The 17447-nt window shown below is 42.3% G+C and overlaps 4 protein-coding genes across 11 annotated transcripts; all 4 read right to left on the bottom strand.

Annotated features, from left to right (window-relative positions):
* Positions 1-389: 389 nt before the first annotated feature.
* Positions 390-6726, bottom strand: LOC108597355 (phosphatidylinositol 4-phosphate 5-kinase type-1 alpha). 7 transcript variants are annotated; one of them, XM_017983865.1, is made up of 17 exons: positions 6194-6724; positions 5549-5583; positions 5330-5479; positions 5071-5268; positions 4868-5010; positions 4301-4813; positions 4144-4236; positions 3950-4082; positions 3795-3882; positions 3293-3355; positions 3046-3063; positions 2845-2928; positions 2463-2789; positions 1389-1626; positions 1163-1335; positions 985-1070; positions 390-702 (listed from the first exon to the last, which is right to left on the bottom strand). In XM_017983865.1, exons 1-17 carry the CDS (start codon positions 6279-6281, stop codon positions 694-696), a joined length of 2439 nt encoding a protein of 812 aa, XP_017839354.1. In that variant the 5' UTR covers positions 6282-6724; the 3' UTR covers positions 390-693. The 7 variants fall into 7 exon arrangements, with proteins under 7 accessions (XP_017839354.1, XP_017839353.1, XP_017839359.1 ...); XM_017983864.1 differs by having other exon boundaries at positions 4144-4248; positions 6194-6723; XM_017983870.1 differs by lacking the exon at positions 985-1070 and having other exon boundaries at positions 1235-1335; positions 4144-4248; positions 6194-6726.
* Positions 6727-6951: 225 nt separating this feature from the next.
* On the bottom strand, positions 6952-9035 carry LOC108596321 (histidine--tRNA ligase, cytoplasmic). The gene is made up of 2 exons (XM_017981943.2): positions 8229-9035; positions 6952-8174 (listed from the first exon to the last, which is right to left on the bottom strand). The coding sequence occupies exons 1-2, from the start codon at positions 8964-8966 to the stop codon at positions 7347-7349; spliced, it is 1566 nt and encodes a 521-aa protein (XP_017837432.1). The 5' UTR covers positions 8967-9035; the 3' UTR covers positions 6952-7346.
* A 635-nt stretch (positions 9036-9670) lies between these two features.
* On the bottom strand, positions 9671-12372 carry LOC108595507. 2 transcript variants are annotated; one of them, XM_017980760.1, is made up of 6 exons: positions 11625-12371; positions 11366-11559; positions 11087-11249; positions 10345-10453; positions 10103-10284; positions 9671-9999 (listed from the first exon to the last, which is right to left on the bottom strand). In XM_017980760.1, the coding sequence occupies exons 1-6, from the start codon at positions 11680-11682 to the stop codon at positions 9920-9922; spliced, it is 786 nt and encodes a 261-aa protein (XP_017836249.1). In that variant the 5' UTR covers positions 11683-12371; the 3' UTR covers positions 9671-9919. The 2 variants fall into 2 exon arrangements, with proteins under 2 accessions (XP_017836249.1, XP_017836250.1); XM_017980761.1 differs by having other exon boundaries at positions 9955-9999; positions 10093-10284; positions 11625-12372.
* A 1009-nt stretch (positions 12373-13381) lies between these two features.
* LOC108595669 (fork head domain-containing protein FD3) lies at positions 13382-15683 on the bottom strand. Its single transcript, XM_017980948.1, has 2 exons — positions 15109-15683; positions 13382-14643 (listed from the first exon to the last, which is right to left on the bottom strand). The coding sequence occupies exons 1-2, from the start codon at positions 15435-15437 to the stop codon at positions 13614-13616; spliced, it is 1359 nt and encodes a 452-aa protein (XP_017836437.1). The 5' UTR covers positions 15438-15683; the 3' UTR covers positions 13382-13613.
* Positions 15684-17447: the final 1764 nt, after the last annotated feature.

Raw genomic sequence — 17447 nt, 5'->3', positions numbered from 1 at the left:
GTACATATGTGGATATATCGGAGATCGAAAGTAACGCAAAAAACTTTACGCTTTGTTTTGGTTTTTCTTTTTTTTTTTTTTTAGGCTTTAATGTAATCGTGTATAATTCAATATTATTAATTTTATTTTATATTTTTGTTAAATATTATCGACTTTAACGCCCAACGAATCGTATTACATACAAATTGGTATATGGAACGAGGGTATAAGGGAACAAAGGGAGGAACAGGAATTGCATGTTATAAATATTATTGCTGTATTTTGTTTGTTTTCTTTGTCCTTTTCTTTGTATATGTGTATATATATATATATTAATATCAATAATATTCTTTTATTGTTGCTTTTAGATAAATTTATTGTATATATGTATGTATATTTCTCAAGCGATATCCTTTTTGTGTATATAGCAATATATATGTATATAGGGATATTCTGTCTATCTGTATGTGTGTGTGTGTCTTTATGAAAGATAGGATATGAGGTTGTTGGATTGTGGGCGCTTTTTGATTATATCCTAGCTATACAAGTGCACATACATATGCACACAACTGTACTGAACACGTAAGCAAATTTCTTTTTCTTAGACGTACTTTTCAACGTTTTTCTGTTCACACCATATAGAGTTGTTGTTGTTGGTGATGGAGGTGTTATTGTTGTTGTGTTTGTGTATAGTATCCATCATCACATGCTATGTTAGTTGATCTATAAGAATGGAATACATATTAAATAGATATTTATAATCGCCGTTAATCAACAGCTTAAAGTGTATAGAGTAAGTTGTGTGCAGTTGAGAGAACGAAAAAGATTGACAAAGGCGAGTAAAAGCAAAAATTTGTAAGTTTCTATACAGAGCAATGGATGAATCAGTCCTGGCGCATAAATCGCGTCTTAGATGTTGTGTGCTTTTTGTTGTGAGAGTGCGTGGGGGGAAGAGAGTGTGGCGGGCGGAACAGCAGCTGAAGCGCTCGCATGTGAGATATTTACCATTCCCGAGGACAGAGAGTTGATGGCATCTTCCACGGTCGGCTTGTGTCGATCGATTTTAGATGAGTTTATGGGCGAGAAGTTGTCTACGATAGTAAGCGTGAATAATACATACAAAACATAACGAAAAGCAAGTATTGCAAGTAAAAATGGAAATAATGGAACAAGTGCCAATTACCGAGATCACCACTCGAACTGGAGTCCGTAAAGCTGGGCGTACCCTCTGTCCAAGTGGGTGTGGAGCCCTCACCTGAAGCCGGCGGTGTCCAGGCCAGTCCACCACGCGAGCCATAATGACTGCTCGATGAAGTGTCCACCGCCAGAAACGTATCCAAATGCACCTCAGAGACGCTGCAAATAAACTTGGATAAACTTGGCACTAACATGAATTCTTGCGGGCTTACCTAACGATATCCTCTTTGTAGGAGCCACGATAAGCGGGTCCAATGTTCATTTTACGCTCCAAGTACTGCGGCGATTGATAGACATGCGAGGACGACTGCGAATGCGATGACGACTGCGACGATTGCTGGTGATGATGTGTACGCCGTCCCATGGAGGAGCTGCTGTGCTTATTCGAGCTGTCCTCGGAGATATCGTCAAAGGCAGGGGGCGGGGTTGAGCTGCATGATGGTGTTGTGCCTAGCAATACATGTAAAATAAACGCACAATGTAAATACATACAGAGGATTAGGGTAAAGAGCAGGAGAGTTGGGAATTAAGTGGAAGCGCATGAGCCAAGCGAGCAATGAATGCCAAGCACTAATGACAACTGTTGCGCCGCAGCTCCGAGTCTGTGCTCTCGGGTATGGTGGAGGGCGCCAGCTTGGGCGCACGTCGTTTGCCACGTCGTGGGCGTGGCTGCTGCTCTGGCTGATTTGGAGACACCGCAACTGGCGTTGTGTCTAGTTCTAGTCGAGGCAGCGCACGTTTATCTCGGCGCTCCAGCTCACGCTTAACCTCCATAAATGCGCTCATCGACTGCAGCAGATTGTCCTCCTCTGGCTCGCAGGATTCATCGCCCAGCGCCAGGTCGATGCAGTGCAAGTAATGCGTATGCCGCTGCTGCCGCTTGGACAGCAGCTGCTGCTCTATTTTGGCGCGCCTGGGCGAGCGCTGTGTGCTGCGGCTGATGGTGGAGCGAGCGGTGCGAAAGCTCTCAGCACGTATGGGCGGGAAGCTGCGCACAATGGAGCTCACCGAGCAGGAGCGTTCGCTGCGCGCTATGCAGCTATTGCGACGCTGAAAGAGATCCACATGGTTGAGCAGGCGTGGCTGGGGGCGGCGATAGTCCTTGTCGACGGCAGTGGCAATGTCGGCAGGCACATCGAACAGCTCATGCAGTTCCAGCCAGTCGTGCACATTGCTGGGCGAGCGACGCTCGCCGAAGCGCGGTATGTGGTCATGTGGCACTTGCAACGTATTGTGGCAAGCGTAGTCTGGTTCGCTTAAAGGTTCGTTAATAAAACTCTGCGTACCTGCGCGACTATCCGGCGTATCCCTGCGACGTGGCGAGCCACGCGGTGGCACTGGCGGTGGCACGCGCGCCTTCAAATTGCTGCCACCCGCGGCTGCAGCTGCGGACGAGGAGGAATTGCTGCCACGTTGACGCACAGGCGGTGGCAGCGAGCCTGCCTGCGCAGCGCTGGAATGACGTCCATTGTCGCCTGCACGCTCCCGATCTCGATCCCGATCACGATCCCTGTCTCTATCCCTATCACGTTCCCTTTCTGCGCTGACTGTAGCAAACACAGGCTCTGCTTTACTCGACTGATGCAGTTTGCCGCTGCTATGCGAATGCGAGGCTACAAAACAAAGAGATCGTTAGTTGCTGCTCCAACTGAAGTCTCCACTACTTACGCCTTGTCGTTTCGTTCTCGCTGTCGATGGAGCGTTGTATGGCCTTGGAGAGACTTTTTCTTTTCGAGGGCGAATGCTTCAGCGCTGCAGCGATGCAATTAAAAATGAATTAGTTAAACATGTAAAGCTATCAAACGAAATATTTATAATTGCATTGCTTTAAAGCCATTACTGGTGAGATTAAAGAAATTGTGAACTAACGTGCGATTGAGAGACATGCTTTGCGTCCAAGTTTACAAAAAACAAAAGATAAATAATTCAAATTAGCTTTAGAAATTACACAATAAATTTAGTTTTTAAGAAATGAAAAGAATATAAAAAAACATAGCATAGCTTTTAGCGTATGCTGCAGTTGATAAACGTAATTTTGTTAAATAATGAAATTAGAGAAAAGTTAAGTATTAAACGCAATTTGCACACAACAATGTTTTGAAACATTTTTCTTTACCTATATAGCTGGTTACCAAGGTACGAAATTTTCTGTGATTTCCTTTGATCTCTGGGAGATCCACTATATGCATACAAGTGTGTGTGTCAATGTTAATTACACATACATACATACGATTTGTTATGCCAAAAATAGAAAGCAGAAATTCAAGAGCAAATGTATAGATTTTTTCCAGCATGTCGTAAAAAAAATATAGGTCAAATTAGTTGTAAAGATTTTTTTTCGTTAGCTGCGCAACTACCAACAAGGCCAAGTGTACTATATTGCATTTTTGCTGCATTAACTGAACTATAAATAGAATCAAAAGTAATTATAGCCAGCCTACAAATGTGTTAACAACAATATTTAATATGTCTAAGTTGTGAATGTGTTAGTATATAATGTGTGTGTGTGTGTGGCAGCTAGGCAAAAAAATTAATCATTTTCATTTCGCTTGTAGCACAAAAATGCTTTATAGTACTTGTACTTAGCCCAAGGTGACGACTGCCTGCTGCTGACTTACGCGATGGTATTTTGCGGAAAACGGTCTTAGCCATAAAGTTTTGAAATCTTTGAGCATAGAACGATGGACGACAAACCGAAACGGTTTCCTAAAGCATTAAACACACACATCAGCAATAGGAACATTAATTTGCTTGCAGCTTGCAGTTTACTTACGCCATCGTGTATAATGCTTTTGAATGTGTGCTCCAGCTTTTTCTTAAGTCTATACGATTGCAGTATGTCAATGATGCCAATGTAGAGTAACAAACGCTCGCCCTTTTCACTGCGCGCTGGAATGCCGCCAGGTCTGCAATAAAAGCGAACAAAGAATTAGACAAGCTCACAGTTCACAGAATTTGGAGACTTACGGCACATCCTCCTCATCATCAATGGGTTCGCTTTCCGCTTGTATGCTCTCCATAGCAGTTGAATGTGCTACCAAACGCTGACGATTCACTGATCTGTATGCCGCACTAGATTAGCATATAAGTAATTAAGTTCGATATGTATGCGCCAGTTACTCACTTATTTCTGCTTATGCCTGTGGCTGCATTAAACTCCTTGCCCTCTGCCTCGTCCAGTGGCTCGTCCACGTCGGAGTCCTCAGCCAGCGGCGCACGCAGTGGTGTTTTCTTCAGCTCACTCTGCTTCTCCTTCAGGGCTATATCCAGATTATGCACACCCAGCAGCAGCGAATAGTCCATTATCTTAAACGACTCCAGCACTGTGCAGTCCCGCTGTATGGTTTTGATCAGCGCGGAGTAGGTTTCGGCCTCCAGAAAAATGCCATTTGGATGCTGCTCCATGAAATCCAGATCCTTGTATGTGGGCGACTTCTTGGCACGCTCCGCCTTCGATGCCTTGCGCTTAAATGTGGAGCCCTTCAGATCATATTTCAGATGCATGCGCACTGCGGATGGCAGCAGATTGTTCATCACCACCAGACGTATATTTTTGGCATTGCTTGTCTGCAGGCAGTAAAGGCCAAAGAACTTTGGCAATAACGTGCGCGGATTTTGATTTAGATTCATATAGTAACTGCAAGAAAAATAAATGTTTAACTTAAGCTTCGTTTTCAAGCTCAAAACTTACCCAGGCAGTAGTTTTTGTAAAAATTCACCCTCTTTATGTTGCACTGTTTTGATAATGAACTCATCGTCGTCTGTCAGATAGAATATTGAACCGGAAGCACCTGGATTTGATAATTCACGCAACGGTGAAGTGCACATAGACATCTACAGGAACATAACAAGATATATATATTACTATATTCAGCATGAGTTTGTATAACGCACCATAAAATCATCTGGTTGTATGCCAAAGAGATCACGAAAGTAACGAAATGCAATTGGCGCATAGATTTTATATCTGAATTCGCTATAATGGTGGGCAGGTGTAAGGCTAGAACCCTCTGGCGGAAACGTAATGCTCTCTATTTCCCAGAAGTCCATCATAAGTAGATCACGTTTGGGCTTCGAAGCCAGGCTGCCAACCTACAGCACAATATGATTTAAAAATAAGCCTTGTTTTATAATTAGTATGAGCGCTAGTTACGGTATGTTGTATGCCCAGCTGTATGGAGCCCATAATTTGGGATGTCTGTATTTTCTTGTAGGTAATCTCGCCGCCTTCGCCAACTCGTCGATGTCCAATCTTGCGCTCCTTATCCGATTTGTTGGCCGCGCGCAAGGGTCGACTGCCCAACTGTAAATGTGAACAAGCAAATAAAGTAACTTCTGGATATATAATATGTGTTTAATCGGTTTTACTTACGTCGGGCGATGAGTTACCCACATGGTCGGTGGAGGCTATAAGTTAACAAAATGTATTATTAGTTTACTGTCGACATCATTTATAATTAAACAAACGCGACACATGAATAACCAATGAGCCAAGTGCTTTTTGCCTCAGCCCAGAACTATTTTTGTTTGCCACTTTAACTTGAACTTGCTTTAAGTACATTTACTCATACAAACACGCACACACACACACACATACATGTGTATGTGTGCATATGTGTCTGAGTTCGCTAGCCGCTTAAAACTAACTGTCTCTAAATATATCAAAACAACAAAATGAAAAGAGTTGCTTGTCTGTCTGTCCGTCCGTCCGTCAGTCAGTCAGTCAAAGCATTAGTCCATGCGTCAATTGCGCGTGGGAGAGCAAGCGCGGGTGTGTGTAGCTGCTGCTTCTTGCTCGCTTGTTGAGACACATGCGCCACGGCCACTTCCATTTGCCATTCATTGATTTTTTTTTCGTTTTTTTTTTTTGGCCTGTCTGCTTGCCAAACTGTTGTACGCATTTTTTTTTTTGTTGTTTGGCAAAATGAATTTAAGCATTTAACTTTACTTTGGACATTATTTACAATTAATAAGGGTTGCTAGTTCTGACTGGATTTTATTGCTTGGCTTTTTTTACCATTGCTAGGCTCCGCAAGTTTAGCTTGCGATGTGGAGGAGCTGTCCATGTCGATGGTGTTGATGGTGTCGCCGTCGCCGGATGCCATGCTGACGCATTTGCTTCAGCTGCACTCGCCCACGTTTCTGTTTGTCGTGCTTTTTACTAGGACATCGTAAATGATTTCGTATTTGGCGATTTGTTTAACGTTGTGTTTTTTTGCTAGCTCTTGTTATTATGTGGCCTCGTGCGCGCTTCGATTATCCAATCAATGTGCCAAGGGAGCTCAAACCTTGGCTTTTTGTCTCTTGGCCAGCTCAATGGCGTCAACTTTTCTGCTTTCTTTCCTTTTTTTTTGCTATCTAAATTCGCAACGATGTTGATTTCTGCTCTGCTTGTGCTGCTGCCAGTGCTGTCATTTTCTCTGCATACTCATGGGCGCACTGGAAAGTGTACTGGAAAGCACGCGCTGGAATGAGCACGGGAATTGGCTATGTTGTGCTAAGTGTCAGTTCGCAATTTTAACATTAAACTTTTAACTTAACGCGCACTATAATTTGTTATAAATAAACTGCTTTCTTAGTTGTTTACTTTTACGCTTATGTTTCCATAACAGTGCATGTGAAGAGTCTGTTAACTTTCGTTGCGTTTTCATTGATGTTCGAAGCAGAGTGCTCATTTATATTCATTATTTTTAAATTTAAAAAGTTATGTTAATTTAAATTTTTGCGGCTGCTCATGATTTAAAGAATATTTATTTACGCTAATCGGCTAAACAAAAATATATTCTTAATGTAGAGTAATATTATGTTGTCATCGGTAATGTTTTTCTGTCGGTTATTTATTAACAGGGAGTTACCAGTATGTTAAAAATAATGACCAGTCAGCTGATAATGTAAAATAGCAGATAGTTAACAGGAGAGCAATTCCAGCTTGATTTTAACATTGCGCAATGTTAAATTTACCTTTAAATGCAACAGCGTTTTTGATTTGTTTTCAGTTATTCTATAACTTATGCGTACAACTAAATGCCAGCCAACATATATTGAATATATAGTAGCAGTATTTATGTCTGGCTTATTATTGTTGCATTGTCGCTTGATTAATTTATAATAATAATAAGTACCATACCAAATATAATATCCAAAACATTGCGAGTAATGTGTTTTGTTCTTTAAAGGGGCAGACGACGGCGTATCTCAGCAGAGAGATCAGTTAAAGGAACGTTTGACTCCTTCCGCGTGGTCACCTCGCGCAGCTTAACCAAGCCCTGGGACAGCTCATCATCGCCCAAAACAATGGCCAAAGGTATTTGATGCTCCTCGCAGTGTTGCAGCTGCGCCAATAGCTTGGGATTGAGCTTCAGGGAATGCTCTGCCTTAATGCCCGCTGCCCAGAGCTGATTGAGCACACGCAAGCGCTGCTCATGTAGACCTTTGTGAGCGGAGGCTACAAAGACTTCCACGTCGTTAGTGCGCAGCTTGGTTTTATTAGCTGCAGCACGCGCTTCCAGCACAGAGAAAATGCGTTCGACGCCTATAGAGACGCCCACACAGGGCACAGCTTTGCCGCGTGGATCAAACATGCCCACGAGATTATCATAACGTCCTCCTCCTGCCACAGATCCCACTGTGCCGCTAGACTCAGACTCCGACGATTCGCCGTTTTGTGTTGTTTTTGCTGGTGAAGCAGCTTGATCTTGTTCGCCTTTCAGCACGCCCTCATAGATAACACCCGTATAGTAGTCCAAGCCACGTGCCAAGCTCAAGTCAAAACTTATGCGTTGCTCCAAATTGAAAAGCGCGCAGTATTTAAGCAACAGCTGCATGCCTTCCAATCCTTTTACAGCATTTGGCACCGCATTCAGCTTCTCGTCCGCCAGCAGTTGCTCTACGAGCTCAGCGCCGCCACTCAGTCGCACATATTGACCAATTTTGTCAGCAGTGTCGCCATCTAGTCCTTTCTCATCGACCATTTCCTTGCGAACATCTTGCCAAGGTGACTACAAAGCCAATAGACAATTTTAAAATCAATTAAATAATCGAGACCAACTCACCTTATCCAACTTATCCACCGCTGAGCATATCGCACGGAAGCTACTTGCGGGCACACCGCAAGCCTCAAACATGCCATCCAGCAGCTGTCGATGATTAAGCTTAATAACATAATCGCCTATGTCCAGCGTATCCAGCACCTCTGACACAATCTTGACGCATTCAGCATCCGCCAGCATAGGATCATATAAGCCGGCTATGTCAAAGTCACACTGATAGAACTCACGATAGCGACCTCGTGTCATCGCTGGGTTATCGCGACGATAGACCTTAGCGATGTGATAGCGTTTAATGCTGGAGATCTTATTCATAGCCAGGTAGCGTGCTAACGGCACAGTTAGATCATAGCGCATGGACAGAATTTCGCCGCCTTGATCCTTAAGATCATAAATCAGCTTGGAATCCTCACCATATTTGCCTGTAAGCACCTCCTTTAGCTCAAACACCGGCGTATCGATAGCCTCGCCGCCATGACGCTTAAACACCTGCACAATCCTGTCCAGCACGCTCTGACGCAACGTCATCTGCTGCGGCGCATAGTCACGTGTACCCTTGGGCGTCTTTAGAGTAAACTTTTGATTCGTTGGCGCTGCATCATCGCCGAGTTCGGCCTTAAGCGCCAGCAGACGCGCAACCTCATTTTCAATCTTTTCTTTGCTTTCCTTAGCGGCTTTTAATTGACGCACGAGATCGCCTTGCACTTTGATTTGATCCAAAATGTGCTTACGCGTAGCGTTCATTTTTATGCAGTAAATAACAAAGTTGTTATTTAACACGGCCTACAATTATTTTCAACAAATTAAAGTAGTTACTTGTTGTTTATATGTTAAAAAGTTTGTTTTGCATAAATTCGCAGCTGTGCGACTGACCACATGCGAATTTTCCAACATTATGTTAAAAGTAACAGGCAGTCAACAGCGTGAGCAGTGTCTGTTAAATTTAACATTGCGCGAAATTTAAAAGTTAGAAGTGGCATTATAAAAAGACTTTATTGTCTGTCTTTAAAGATACTGCAAATTAAACTTGTGCAGAGTGCCCAAGTTTTAATTTTCATAGCTTGTTGTAAATAAATGCAGCACAATGATTTGTAAATTTAGATTTCGTTTTATTCTTTTCAATTTAAAATTTAAAACATCGAAAAAGTGAAATATAAAAAGTATTTAGAGATTTCCTAATTAGTAATTATTTCCCTTTCTTACCACGAAAAAGAGCAAAACAAGATCCAAGCTATGTATTTGTTTAATGCACTTTTAATGTTTTCTTTTTTGTTTTTTTATTAGCGTTTCTGTACTCAATTAGACCTATACATCATATATAACTATATATATATTTATGTATATATATATTAATTTATGTGGTAAATATATGAATACAATAATTTGTTTTAGTTTGTTGTTGTTCTTGTTCTGGTTTTGTTTTGTTTGCTGTGAGTGTTACTTTTTGTTATTTGTGTATAATATTTTAGCTTTTGTTGTTGTTGTATGTGTATTTGTGTGTGTGTGTGTATGTATTTCACTTACAATTACATGCATTTACAAAATAAGCGCTTTTTTTAAAATACCGCAAAAAATTACGTTTATCGTTTAAAATTCTATTTAAAACTTAAATATTCTTTTAAACACTCTCTATACGAAAACATAAAAACAAATACATATAGTACGTACATAGCCTATCAAAATTAATCACTACCAAACTAACTGCTTAAAGCTAAGGATGCGATCGACATAACTACGGCGACTGTTGTCCATTTGCGTTGTATATTTGTGGCTTTATCTATATAGATAGAAAGAAAATAGATACAGCATGTTAGCAACAATTGATTGGTAGCTGAGAGGGAGGAGATTGGGGGCCCACCTGCCTGCTTACCTCTACTTACCATAGAAAATAGTCTCCCTGCGCTTGGTATAGTTAGTGCCTAGCAGGAAAAACGCACATGTTATCGGTGTGGGGGATTCGAGTTGATCTCTAGGAATGCGCGTACGCACCGTCATGCTGTACAGGCCGCTCGGATTCTGGTCCAGCTGCGTTAGCACCGAGTCCAATATATGCGTATCGAAACTGTATAACATATAAATTTATTACAATGGTTATTTTGGTTACTGGTTAATGGTTACTTACATGACAGATAGCACCGGTTGCGGAAATACATTCTGGACTGAGCACTTGATGTCCACGTCTGTCTGCTCGCCGCCCATGCGTGCCTCCAGCATGAAATCCGACTCAGGAACTGTTAGACAGACAATCAAACGATTGTTGGCAGTGGGAGTAGCCATGGTGGCAAAAACAACAAATCGTGAGAATTAATCAAGTGTCAAACTAAACAAAAAATAAAAACACAACAACTTTTCACAAAAATAAACACAAAATAACAAAACAAAATGTATCAAGAAGACAACAAAGACAACAACAACAGGCGGTTGTTTCACTGGGCGTTTGCAACCGCAGCGACTGCCACATGACACGCATGCAAATATGAGTCGCACGTGCCACACACCCCCCACAACACCTAACCAACACCTATGCAAACAACTTGACGCCATAAAATGCTAAGGTTGTTCTTAAAGCTGGGCCGGTTCAACCCCAAGGCGAATATTATGTACCCTAACTAGCTTAGAGACTAATATCGGGAAAATATAAAACAATTATGAAAGCTGTAAGCAAGTCTGCATTTGTTTAGATATAAAAAAATAAATAAAAATAATGAAATCTACTTAGAGTTTGTTTGCTATATGGATTGTAGAGTATTTAAAAGTCGAAGCAACGCATTTAGGCCATAGATAGAAAAGCAAAAAAACAATGAATGGGTAAGCCCATATGCAAATGATATATGGAGAGAGCCTTTGATACTTGAAACACATACCGATTATTTGTAGGCGTGCACTGCGCTTATCCGTGGACTCAAAGGTTTGCACGGCGCAAGTGTATTCGCCTGTCATGTTCCAGTCGGGATTCTTTATCGATATAACACCGGGACTGCCCTCCATGGTAAATATTTTGGTGTCTATCTTTGACTTCATGAAGCCCTACAGGAGCGAAGCGAAAGAAAGCGAATTTTATGTTAATTAATTTCTGTTCCCTTGTGTGAGTTTCTTTTGAAGCGCTAAGCTTGCTGGGCGGGGGTGGTTGGGCTATGACTCACCATGGCGAAACCCTTTACGGAGGGTATCCACTGATAGATGGAGTGATTATTGAACAGCCACTTGAGCACAAAGCCCTTCTCCCGCGGCCCCATCTCATACTCGCAGTCCAGCACCAAAGGATCAGGCTCATTATCACGCTCGAGTGTGTAAGTGTGAGGCACACGCAAGTTGGTAATGCGTACCGTTCCGGTCACTGTACATATTCGAAAGATAGTTAAGATTAGTGAGTTGCTTATCTCGACTATAGTTGGTACTCACCTGTGAGTAACGTCAGGCAGGCCAGCAAGATTGCGCACAGTATGCTCCAGCTCGCCATGTGCGCGTCCTGGTTGTCGACCTGCTGGTCGTGCTTGCTCTAAACCCTGCTGTGCTCGTTGTGGCCGCCGTGGCTTTAGCTTTTGCTGCAAACCAATCTGCAATTCGCCACTTGCCCCAAGTCTTTATCACACCAACTCAGTTAACTGCGTGCCTCTCAGTCCGTTGTCTGTCTGCGTTTCGGCATAGCTTAGCGCTCAGCAGCCTTTGAGGCGTCTATGGGCATGCTTCAACACTTGGCTCATCAACATAAACATCACAAAACAAAAGCACAAAGTTTTTTTTTCCGACTAATGTGGATACTTAGACACTGCTGCCGATGTGTGTGTTGGTAGAAGGGGGTGGGTGGAACTGCTACCACAACTCACTGCTTTTTACGATGAGCTCAGCAGGCGCAGCGAAAAAAGTCCTTTTTTCTGCGTAGCTCAAAGTGTAAAGATACTTTTCGGTGTATCCAACAGTTGCACGCTTCAATTTCAACTATTGTAATTGCATTTTATGATTTGCAATTGAAACTTTTGCACATATACAACTTTATGTTGCTGAAAAATCGACTTTTTAGCGCTGCCTCTATGTGTATGTGTGTGTGCTATGTTGCGTGTGTGTGTGTGTGTTGGGGGGAATTATGCCAAATGGAGTTCGTACTGCCGCTGGGATACCAATAGTGTTGGTATCTTCTATTTAACTGTTGTCCTTTTTCCAGCCTAGCTTTTAATGTTTCAACACTGGAATACTTGAATACTAGCGCAACTGAGCTTTTTCATCAAAGCCCACTGCGTGTGCTTTTAACTTTCAGCAGCAACAGTGTTGTCCTTGTTTATCCTGCGGACAGCATTGCTAACAGCTGAGTGTTCAATGCGCATGCTTCGCTTTATGTTTGACAACTAAAGTTACGAACTGACAGCTGGAACCAACTGTCAGTTGCACTTGGTGGTGTTGCCAACGAACTTGTTGCAACAGGCTTGCAACAATCATGTCAAAGTTCGCAGGCCAAAACAACTCAAACATTCTTCAATGCAACTAACTTAAAGTTAAACTGCATTATCTTTTAATTAGCAAGACATTTTAAAAGTAGCAGCAGTATCTATAAAAAGAAAACAAACCAAAAATGTTACCAAAATTAGGCTGATTGCATTTTAGTCTTATAATTATTTAAAGTACTTTAATAAAAGGCAAAATAATGTACCCCTTTTTGAATATTAAAATAAAGCTTTAATATTATTAAAATATCTAAAATCGGTTTTAAACAAATATATTGAACAGCACCTAATTTAGAAATGTTTGTTAGCTTTTTATAATTTGTTAGAGCTCAAAGCGTTCATTTGAGATCTTTCTTTTTAATTATTTATTTAATACACTTCATAGCTTAAATTACAATATATCAAAAGCCACATTCACACATTTCTATTTATAAGTTTTATTCAAAGTTGTTTTTCTTTTTAAATAACATCAGCAAATCTCTTAAGAACTAAATTATAATTAATAGTATTTGACGTGCTGCACAACTACGTATAAAGTTACAATTACACAATTACAAACATACACACACATAAATTGATAGAGAGTGTGGGGCGTGGGGGGAGTACACAGACAGACAAGTTGATATATTATATAGTCATTGGGCCTATATGTAAAGTTTGCTTTAAAAGTATGCTATATAATTTATGCAATGCATTTGTTTATATGTATTTGTTGCAGCTTACACTCAGGTTTACATTTATATTTATATAGTTTTGTATACAATTTAGTGTTAAGTGGACTCGTTGCAATTGGTCGCATTTAAAATTGAGCGTATACACATTCGCAAGGATAAACTTGGCTACGAGCTACAGATAATTGTTAAAATGTTGGCTTAAATCGAAACATAAATCACTGGAATATACACAAGCAAATGACTACACGCTGCTCGATTCTCGCTACTCGCCACTCGCTCTAATCACTCGCCGCCCCATCACTATGTGCATGTCCGATGAGCGTCTCAATGCGAAAGTCCTTTGCATGATTTTGTCGCGCGCAACGCAGATTCGTTGGTTCACTTTCGAAGATCGTTCGCACGGGCGAGTTGTGCGCGGGCAGCGGTGTCTTGGGACTGGACGTAATCGCTAGCGAGCTATTCGAAGCCTCTGTATGCTCATAGAGCAGCTCCGAGTCGACATCCTGCTCTCTGGCTGCAGCATCCAAGCGTATGGGATTTGTGCACACCGAGTCGACGGAGTCCGATATGTGTGAGTCCTGCTCATGCTCATTGGCGCTCTCCACATCGATCTTATCGCACGACGCATCATCGCCATCCGCATCATCTGCATATCCACGCTGGTGATCCGCATAACTGCCCCGCTCTGCATAATCCGTAGCTGCTAGGCCGGCGCCAACTGTGCTAATGTCAAAAGCATAGGGATTTTTGTACTTGCTAGCTCTACTGGCATCGCTGCCGCCACCGCCACCGCCACCTGCGCTGCTGCTACTTGGAGGCACTGCATCCGCTGCCGCATCCGCGCGACGATTTACAAACGGCAGGCGATCAAACTTATCGTTGTTATTCGCATAGAAAGCAGCCTCTGCATTGGCAAAGAAATTAAATTTCTTGTCCACACGCAGCGCCGTATCAAACACATCCCCGGGGTTGTGCATCATCTCGAAGTCACGTCCGCCATTGAAATTGGGCACGTTGAAGTGCACCGGCACCAGCGGCACGGGCTTGCGTATCCAGAATGGTGACAGCGTGCCAAATACCGCCGGAAAGGAGAAACGCTGCATGGCCGGCGCGCGCTTGTAACGCTTACGGCGCCGCAGGAAACTCCCGTTATCAAACATATCCTCAGCCAAGGGATCCAGTGTCCAGAAATTGCCCTTGCCGGGATTACCCGGCTCGCGTGGAACTTTAATGAAGCAATCGTTCAGACTGAGATTGTGGCGTATGGAGTTCTGCCAAGCGGGAAACTTATCCTTATAATAGGGAAAGCTGTGGTATACAGAATCAAATATATGAATAGAGATTTTGTTGATATAAATAAATGCAAAAAATAACTAATTCACTATTTAAAACAGAGTCATTTGAATTAAATTGGGAGCAATGCAATAATAATGCATTTCAAATTATTAACATTTTTATTGAGATACTATGGAAAATATTTCCACAAATTTTATGGGAAAATGGCAAATTATTATATTTTAATTTACAAGTAAACAACACGTTCTATCTTTTGTACATGTTTGTTTGGAGTCAAGTACCGATGGAGAAACAAATTGAATTAAGGTTTGAAGTAAGTAAGTTTTATTATTGAGTTTATAACTGCCGAGTGTGAATATATGTTATGAACTTCAAGAAATAATTGCTCTACTTAATTCCGCATTTGATTTTATTCTAAATACTTCCTCTAACTTAATATCTAGTCTCGATTTACAGATTATCTGTTTGGACACTCACCGTGACATAATGAAGTCACATATTCCACTGAGTGTGAGTTTCTTGTGCGGCGATTGAAGTATGGCCATTGTGATTAGCGCTATATAGGAATATGGTGGCTTTACTAGCGGTCCGCCGGAGTTGCTGCCACTGCCGCTGTTGTTGCCATTGCTGTCATTATCAGCGCCAGTGCTGCCGCCGACCGACGGCTCCACATCGCTGTCATCACAGATCAAGGACATGGCGTCTGATGCAGTGGCGATGGCACGCGAGGACGAGAGACCGACGCCACGTTGGCTCTTGTGCAGCGGCGGTGGCGATAAGGAGGCGCTGTCGTGTAGTGTGTGCATGTTTATAGGTTTCACTGTACTAAACTCTTTTAGTTGGTTGGTTTAGCTTATTAATAATTTGTTTAAAGGACGTTACACTTGTGTTTGACTTGTTTGCTCAGGAACTGTTTAGAACGCTTAACACATCACTTGCGTTTATTGAGAAATTCACACGGACTTGGATTTTAAGTTTAGACGTTGACGTCTTTCGAATTTGTTTGTGGCAACGAGTTGGTTGGAGCGCGTGTCTTTGTTCTGTTTGAGGCGGAATCCTTTTGCCAAATGTTAACTGAATCGCAACGAAAACGAAAATCTTCTTCGCCCAAAATGTTTTTCTACATAACTCAAACATTTATTTATCGCAAAACCGCTGCCGCTGCTGCTGCTCGCATCCCATGAGCTTTTGTGTTCGCCCGCTTGGCCTATGTTTTCGTATCTCGAATAACTGTGATTCTACTGCCGACGTCGGCGCTAAGCCCACGCCGAGACGCTGCAGCGCAGTTGACAGCGCAACGCTGGCAGCGACGTCAGCTGCTAAACCAACAGCATCCACCTTGACGCCAGCAGAGCAAGCGAGATGGCCATAGCCAGATAGCTGCTGACTGCTCTACAGGGGATGACTGAGATTGTAAACCAATCTACAGCCCCCACACACACACACACCCTCAAACACACACACACACATACAGCATTGCTGCTGCTGCTGCGTAATAACATAAAATGGTGGAGTGCTTTTGCCTTTGCAGTAAATGTGATATTTGTGTTTTCCTCTGCAGCTTTTGTGTCAAGCAAAATTGGCAGGCGGCAGCGGCGGCGGCGACAAAACGTCAAATGAAAGCCAAAACTCATTGCTGCCTAAGCTTGCGCCTCCCTCCCACCCGCTCACTTACGATCTCTCTCTCTCTCTCTCTCTTTGTCTCATCCCACAGCCCAACATTTTCACAAAATTTAGAATACCTTTTGCTGCGTTGACGTCGTGGCTCTTAATAATGTTTCATTATGTCACAAGCAAAGCGCATGAGAGCAAGCGAGAGCGAGCTGTGGGTGTGTGTGTGTGTGTGCGTGTGTGTATGTCTCTCGTTCAAATGTTAGCATTTTTATGTGCGAATGTTTTTCTAACCGTATGTTCGCTCGCTTCTTGTTGCTCGTTCCAATTCCCAGCCTCTCTAGTTACCCACACCCAGCGTTCCTCTTGTTAGCTCCACCGCCATTTTTGCAACATCCTTAACACAATTGGATGCGAGTGTGTGTGTATGAGTGTGGGGGAAGCTCTGTGTGTGTGTGTGCATTATTTCTCTTTTTCATTTTCGCTGTTTTTGTTCAGCAGTTGTTAGACATTATTGTTGCTGTTGCTGTTATTGTTGTTGTTTTTGTTGTTCTTTGCTGTCTTCTCCCTTTTTCAAATTAAACATTCAGCAGTCAGTTTTATTTGTTGTACTTTGTTCAAATTAGTTTTCAGTTTTGTGGAGCTTGCTCACACACACACACACATACACACTGACAGCCCTCAAACAATAATGGCTGCCATCTGCACAGCCCCCCTTCCCCTCGTAACAATATTGATAACGTTTCTTTCGCTCTTGGCTTGATTTTCATTATACCATTTTCTATTTTCTATTGCTTATCCCCCAACCCAACAAACTTTTGGCAGCACAAAAACTTACTCGGCCACACTTACAAATCACAGATTTTTAGTCAACGTTTATGGGCGTGGCAACGCCTTTCATACACACATACATTCGCAGTTTGGTATATATGTGTGTGTGTGTGAAGCTTTATTGGGTCCCTGAGCTCTAAACTGCTGTTGTGCAATTTATTTGTGGTAAATTTATTGTCTTTTTTTACGAGCATATTTATTTGCAGAATTGGACAACATTCGGTTTGATTTAAACTCCCTAGCCCAACCATACTATAAACAAGCTCAGTAAACTTTAGCTACAGCAATAAACTAGAACTTTTCTCGCAAAAGTCATGCATTTTAAACTGTAAAGGTTTAGAGAGTGGGGTGTGGGTGGCAGGAAATTATCAACT

This window comes from Drosophila busckii, chromosome 2R (genome assembly GCF_011750605.1).
Source record: "Drosophila busckii strain San Diego stock center, stock number 13000-0081.31 chromosome 2R, ASM1175060v1, whole genome shotgun sequence".
NCBI classification, from domain to species: domain Eukaryota; kingdom Metazoa; phylum Arthropoda; class Insecta; order Diptera; family Drosophilidae; genus Drosophila; species Drosophila busckii.
This window is presented reverse-complemented; position numbering and strand designations above follow the sequence as displayed.

What these genes read in the sequence shown, in the direction of transcription:
- LOC108597355 (XM_017983864.1), bottom strand. Translation starts at nt 6,281, where the DNA reads ATGGCATCCGGCGACGGCGACACCATCAACACCATCGACATGGACAGC. An exon ending in AGCTGGGCATACAACATACC is followed by an intron (nt 5,269 to 5,329) that starts GTAACTAGCGCT and finishes ATTGTGCTGTAG; the next exon opens with GTTGGCAGCCTGGCTTCGAA. An exon ending in GATGATGAGGAGGATGTGCC is followed by an intron (nt 4,083 to 4,143) that starts GTAAGTCTCCAA and finishes CTTTTATTGCAG; the next exon opens with ACCTGGCGGCATTCCAGCGC.
- LOC108596321 (XM_017981943.2), bottom strand. Translation starts at nt 8,966, where the DNA reads ATGAACGCTACGCGTAAGCACATTTTGGATCAAATCAAAGTGCAAGGC. An exon ending in CGGTGGATAAGTTGGATAAG is followed by an intron (nt 8,175 to 8,228) that starts GTGAGTTGGTCT and finishes TTGGCTTTGTAG; the next exon opens with TCACCTTGGCAAGATGTTCG.
- LOC108595507 (XM_017980760.1), bottom strand. Translation starts at nt 11,682, where the DNA reads ATGGCGAGCTGGAGCATACTGTGCGCAATCTTGCTGGCCTGCCTGACG. An exon ending in CTGCCTGACGTTACTCACAG is followed by an intron (nt 11,560 to 11,624) that starts GTGAGTACCAAC and finishes GAATATGTACAG; the next exon opens with TGACCGGAACGGTACGCATT. An exon ending in TGCACGCCTACAAATAATCG is followed by an intron (nt 10,454 to 11,086) that starts GTATGTGTTTCA and finishes TCTGTCTAACAG; the next exon opens with TTCCTGAGTCGGATTTCATG.
- LOC108595669 (XM_017980948.1), bottom strand. Translation starts at nt 15,437, where the DNA reads ATGCACACACTACACGACAGCGCCTCCTTATCGCCACCGCCGCTGCAC. An exon ending in TGTGACTTCATTATGTCACG is followed by an intron (nt 14,644 to 15,108) that starts GTGAGTGTCCAA and finishes TGTATACCACAG; the next exon opens with CTTTCCCTATTATAAGGATA.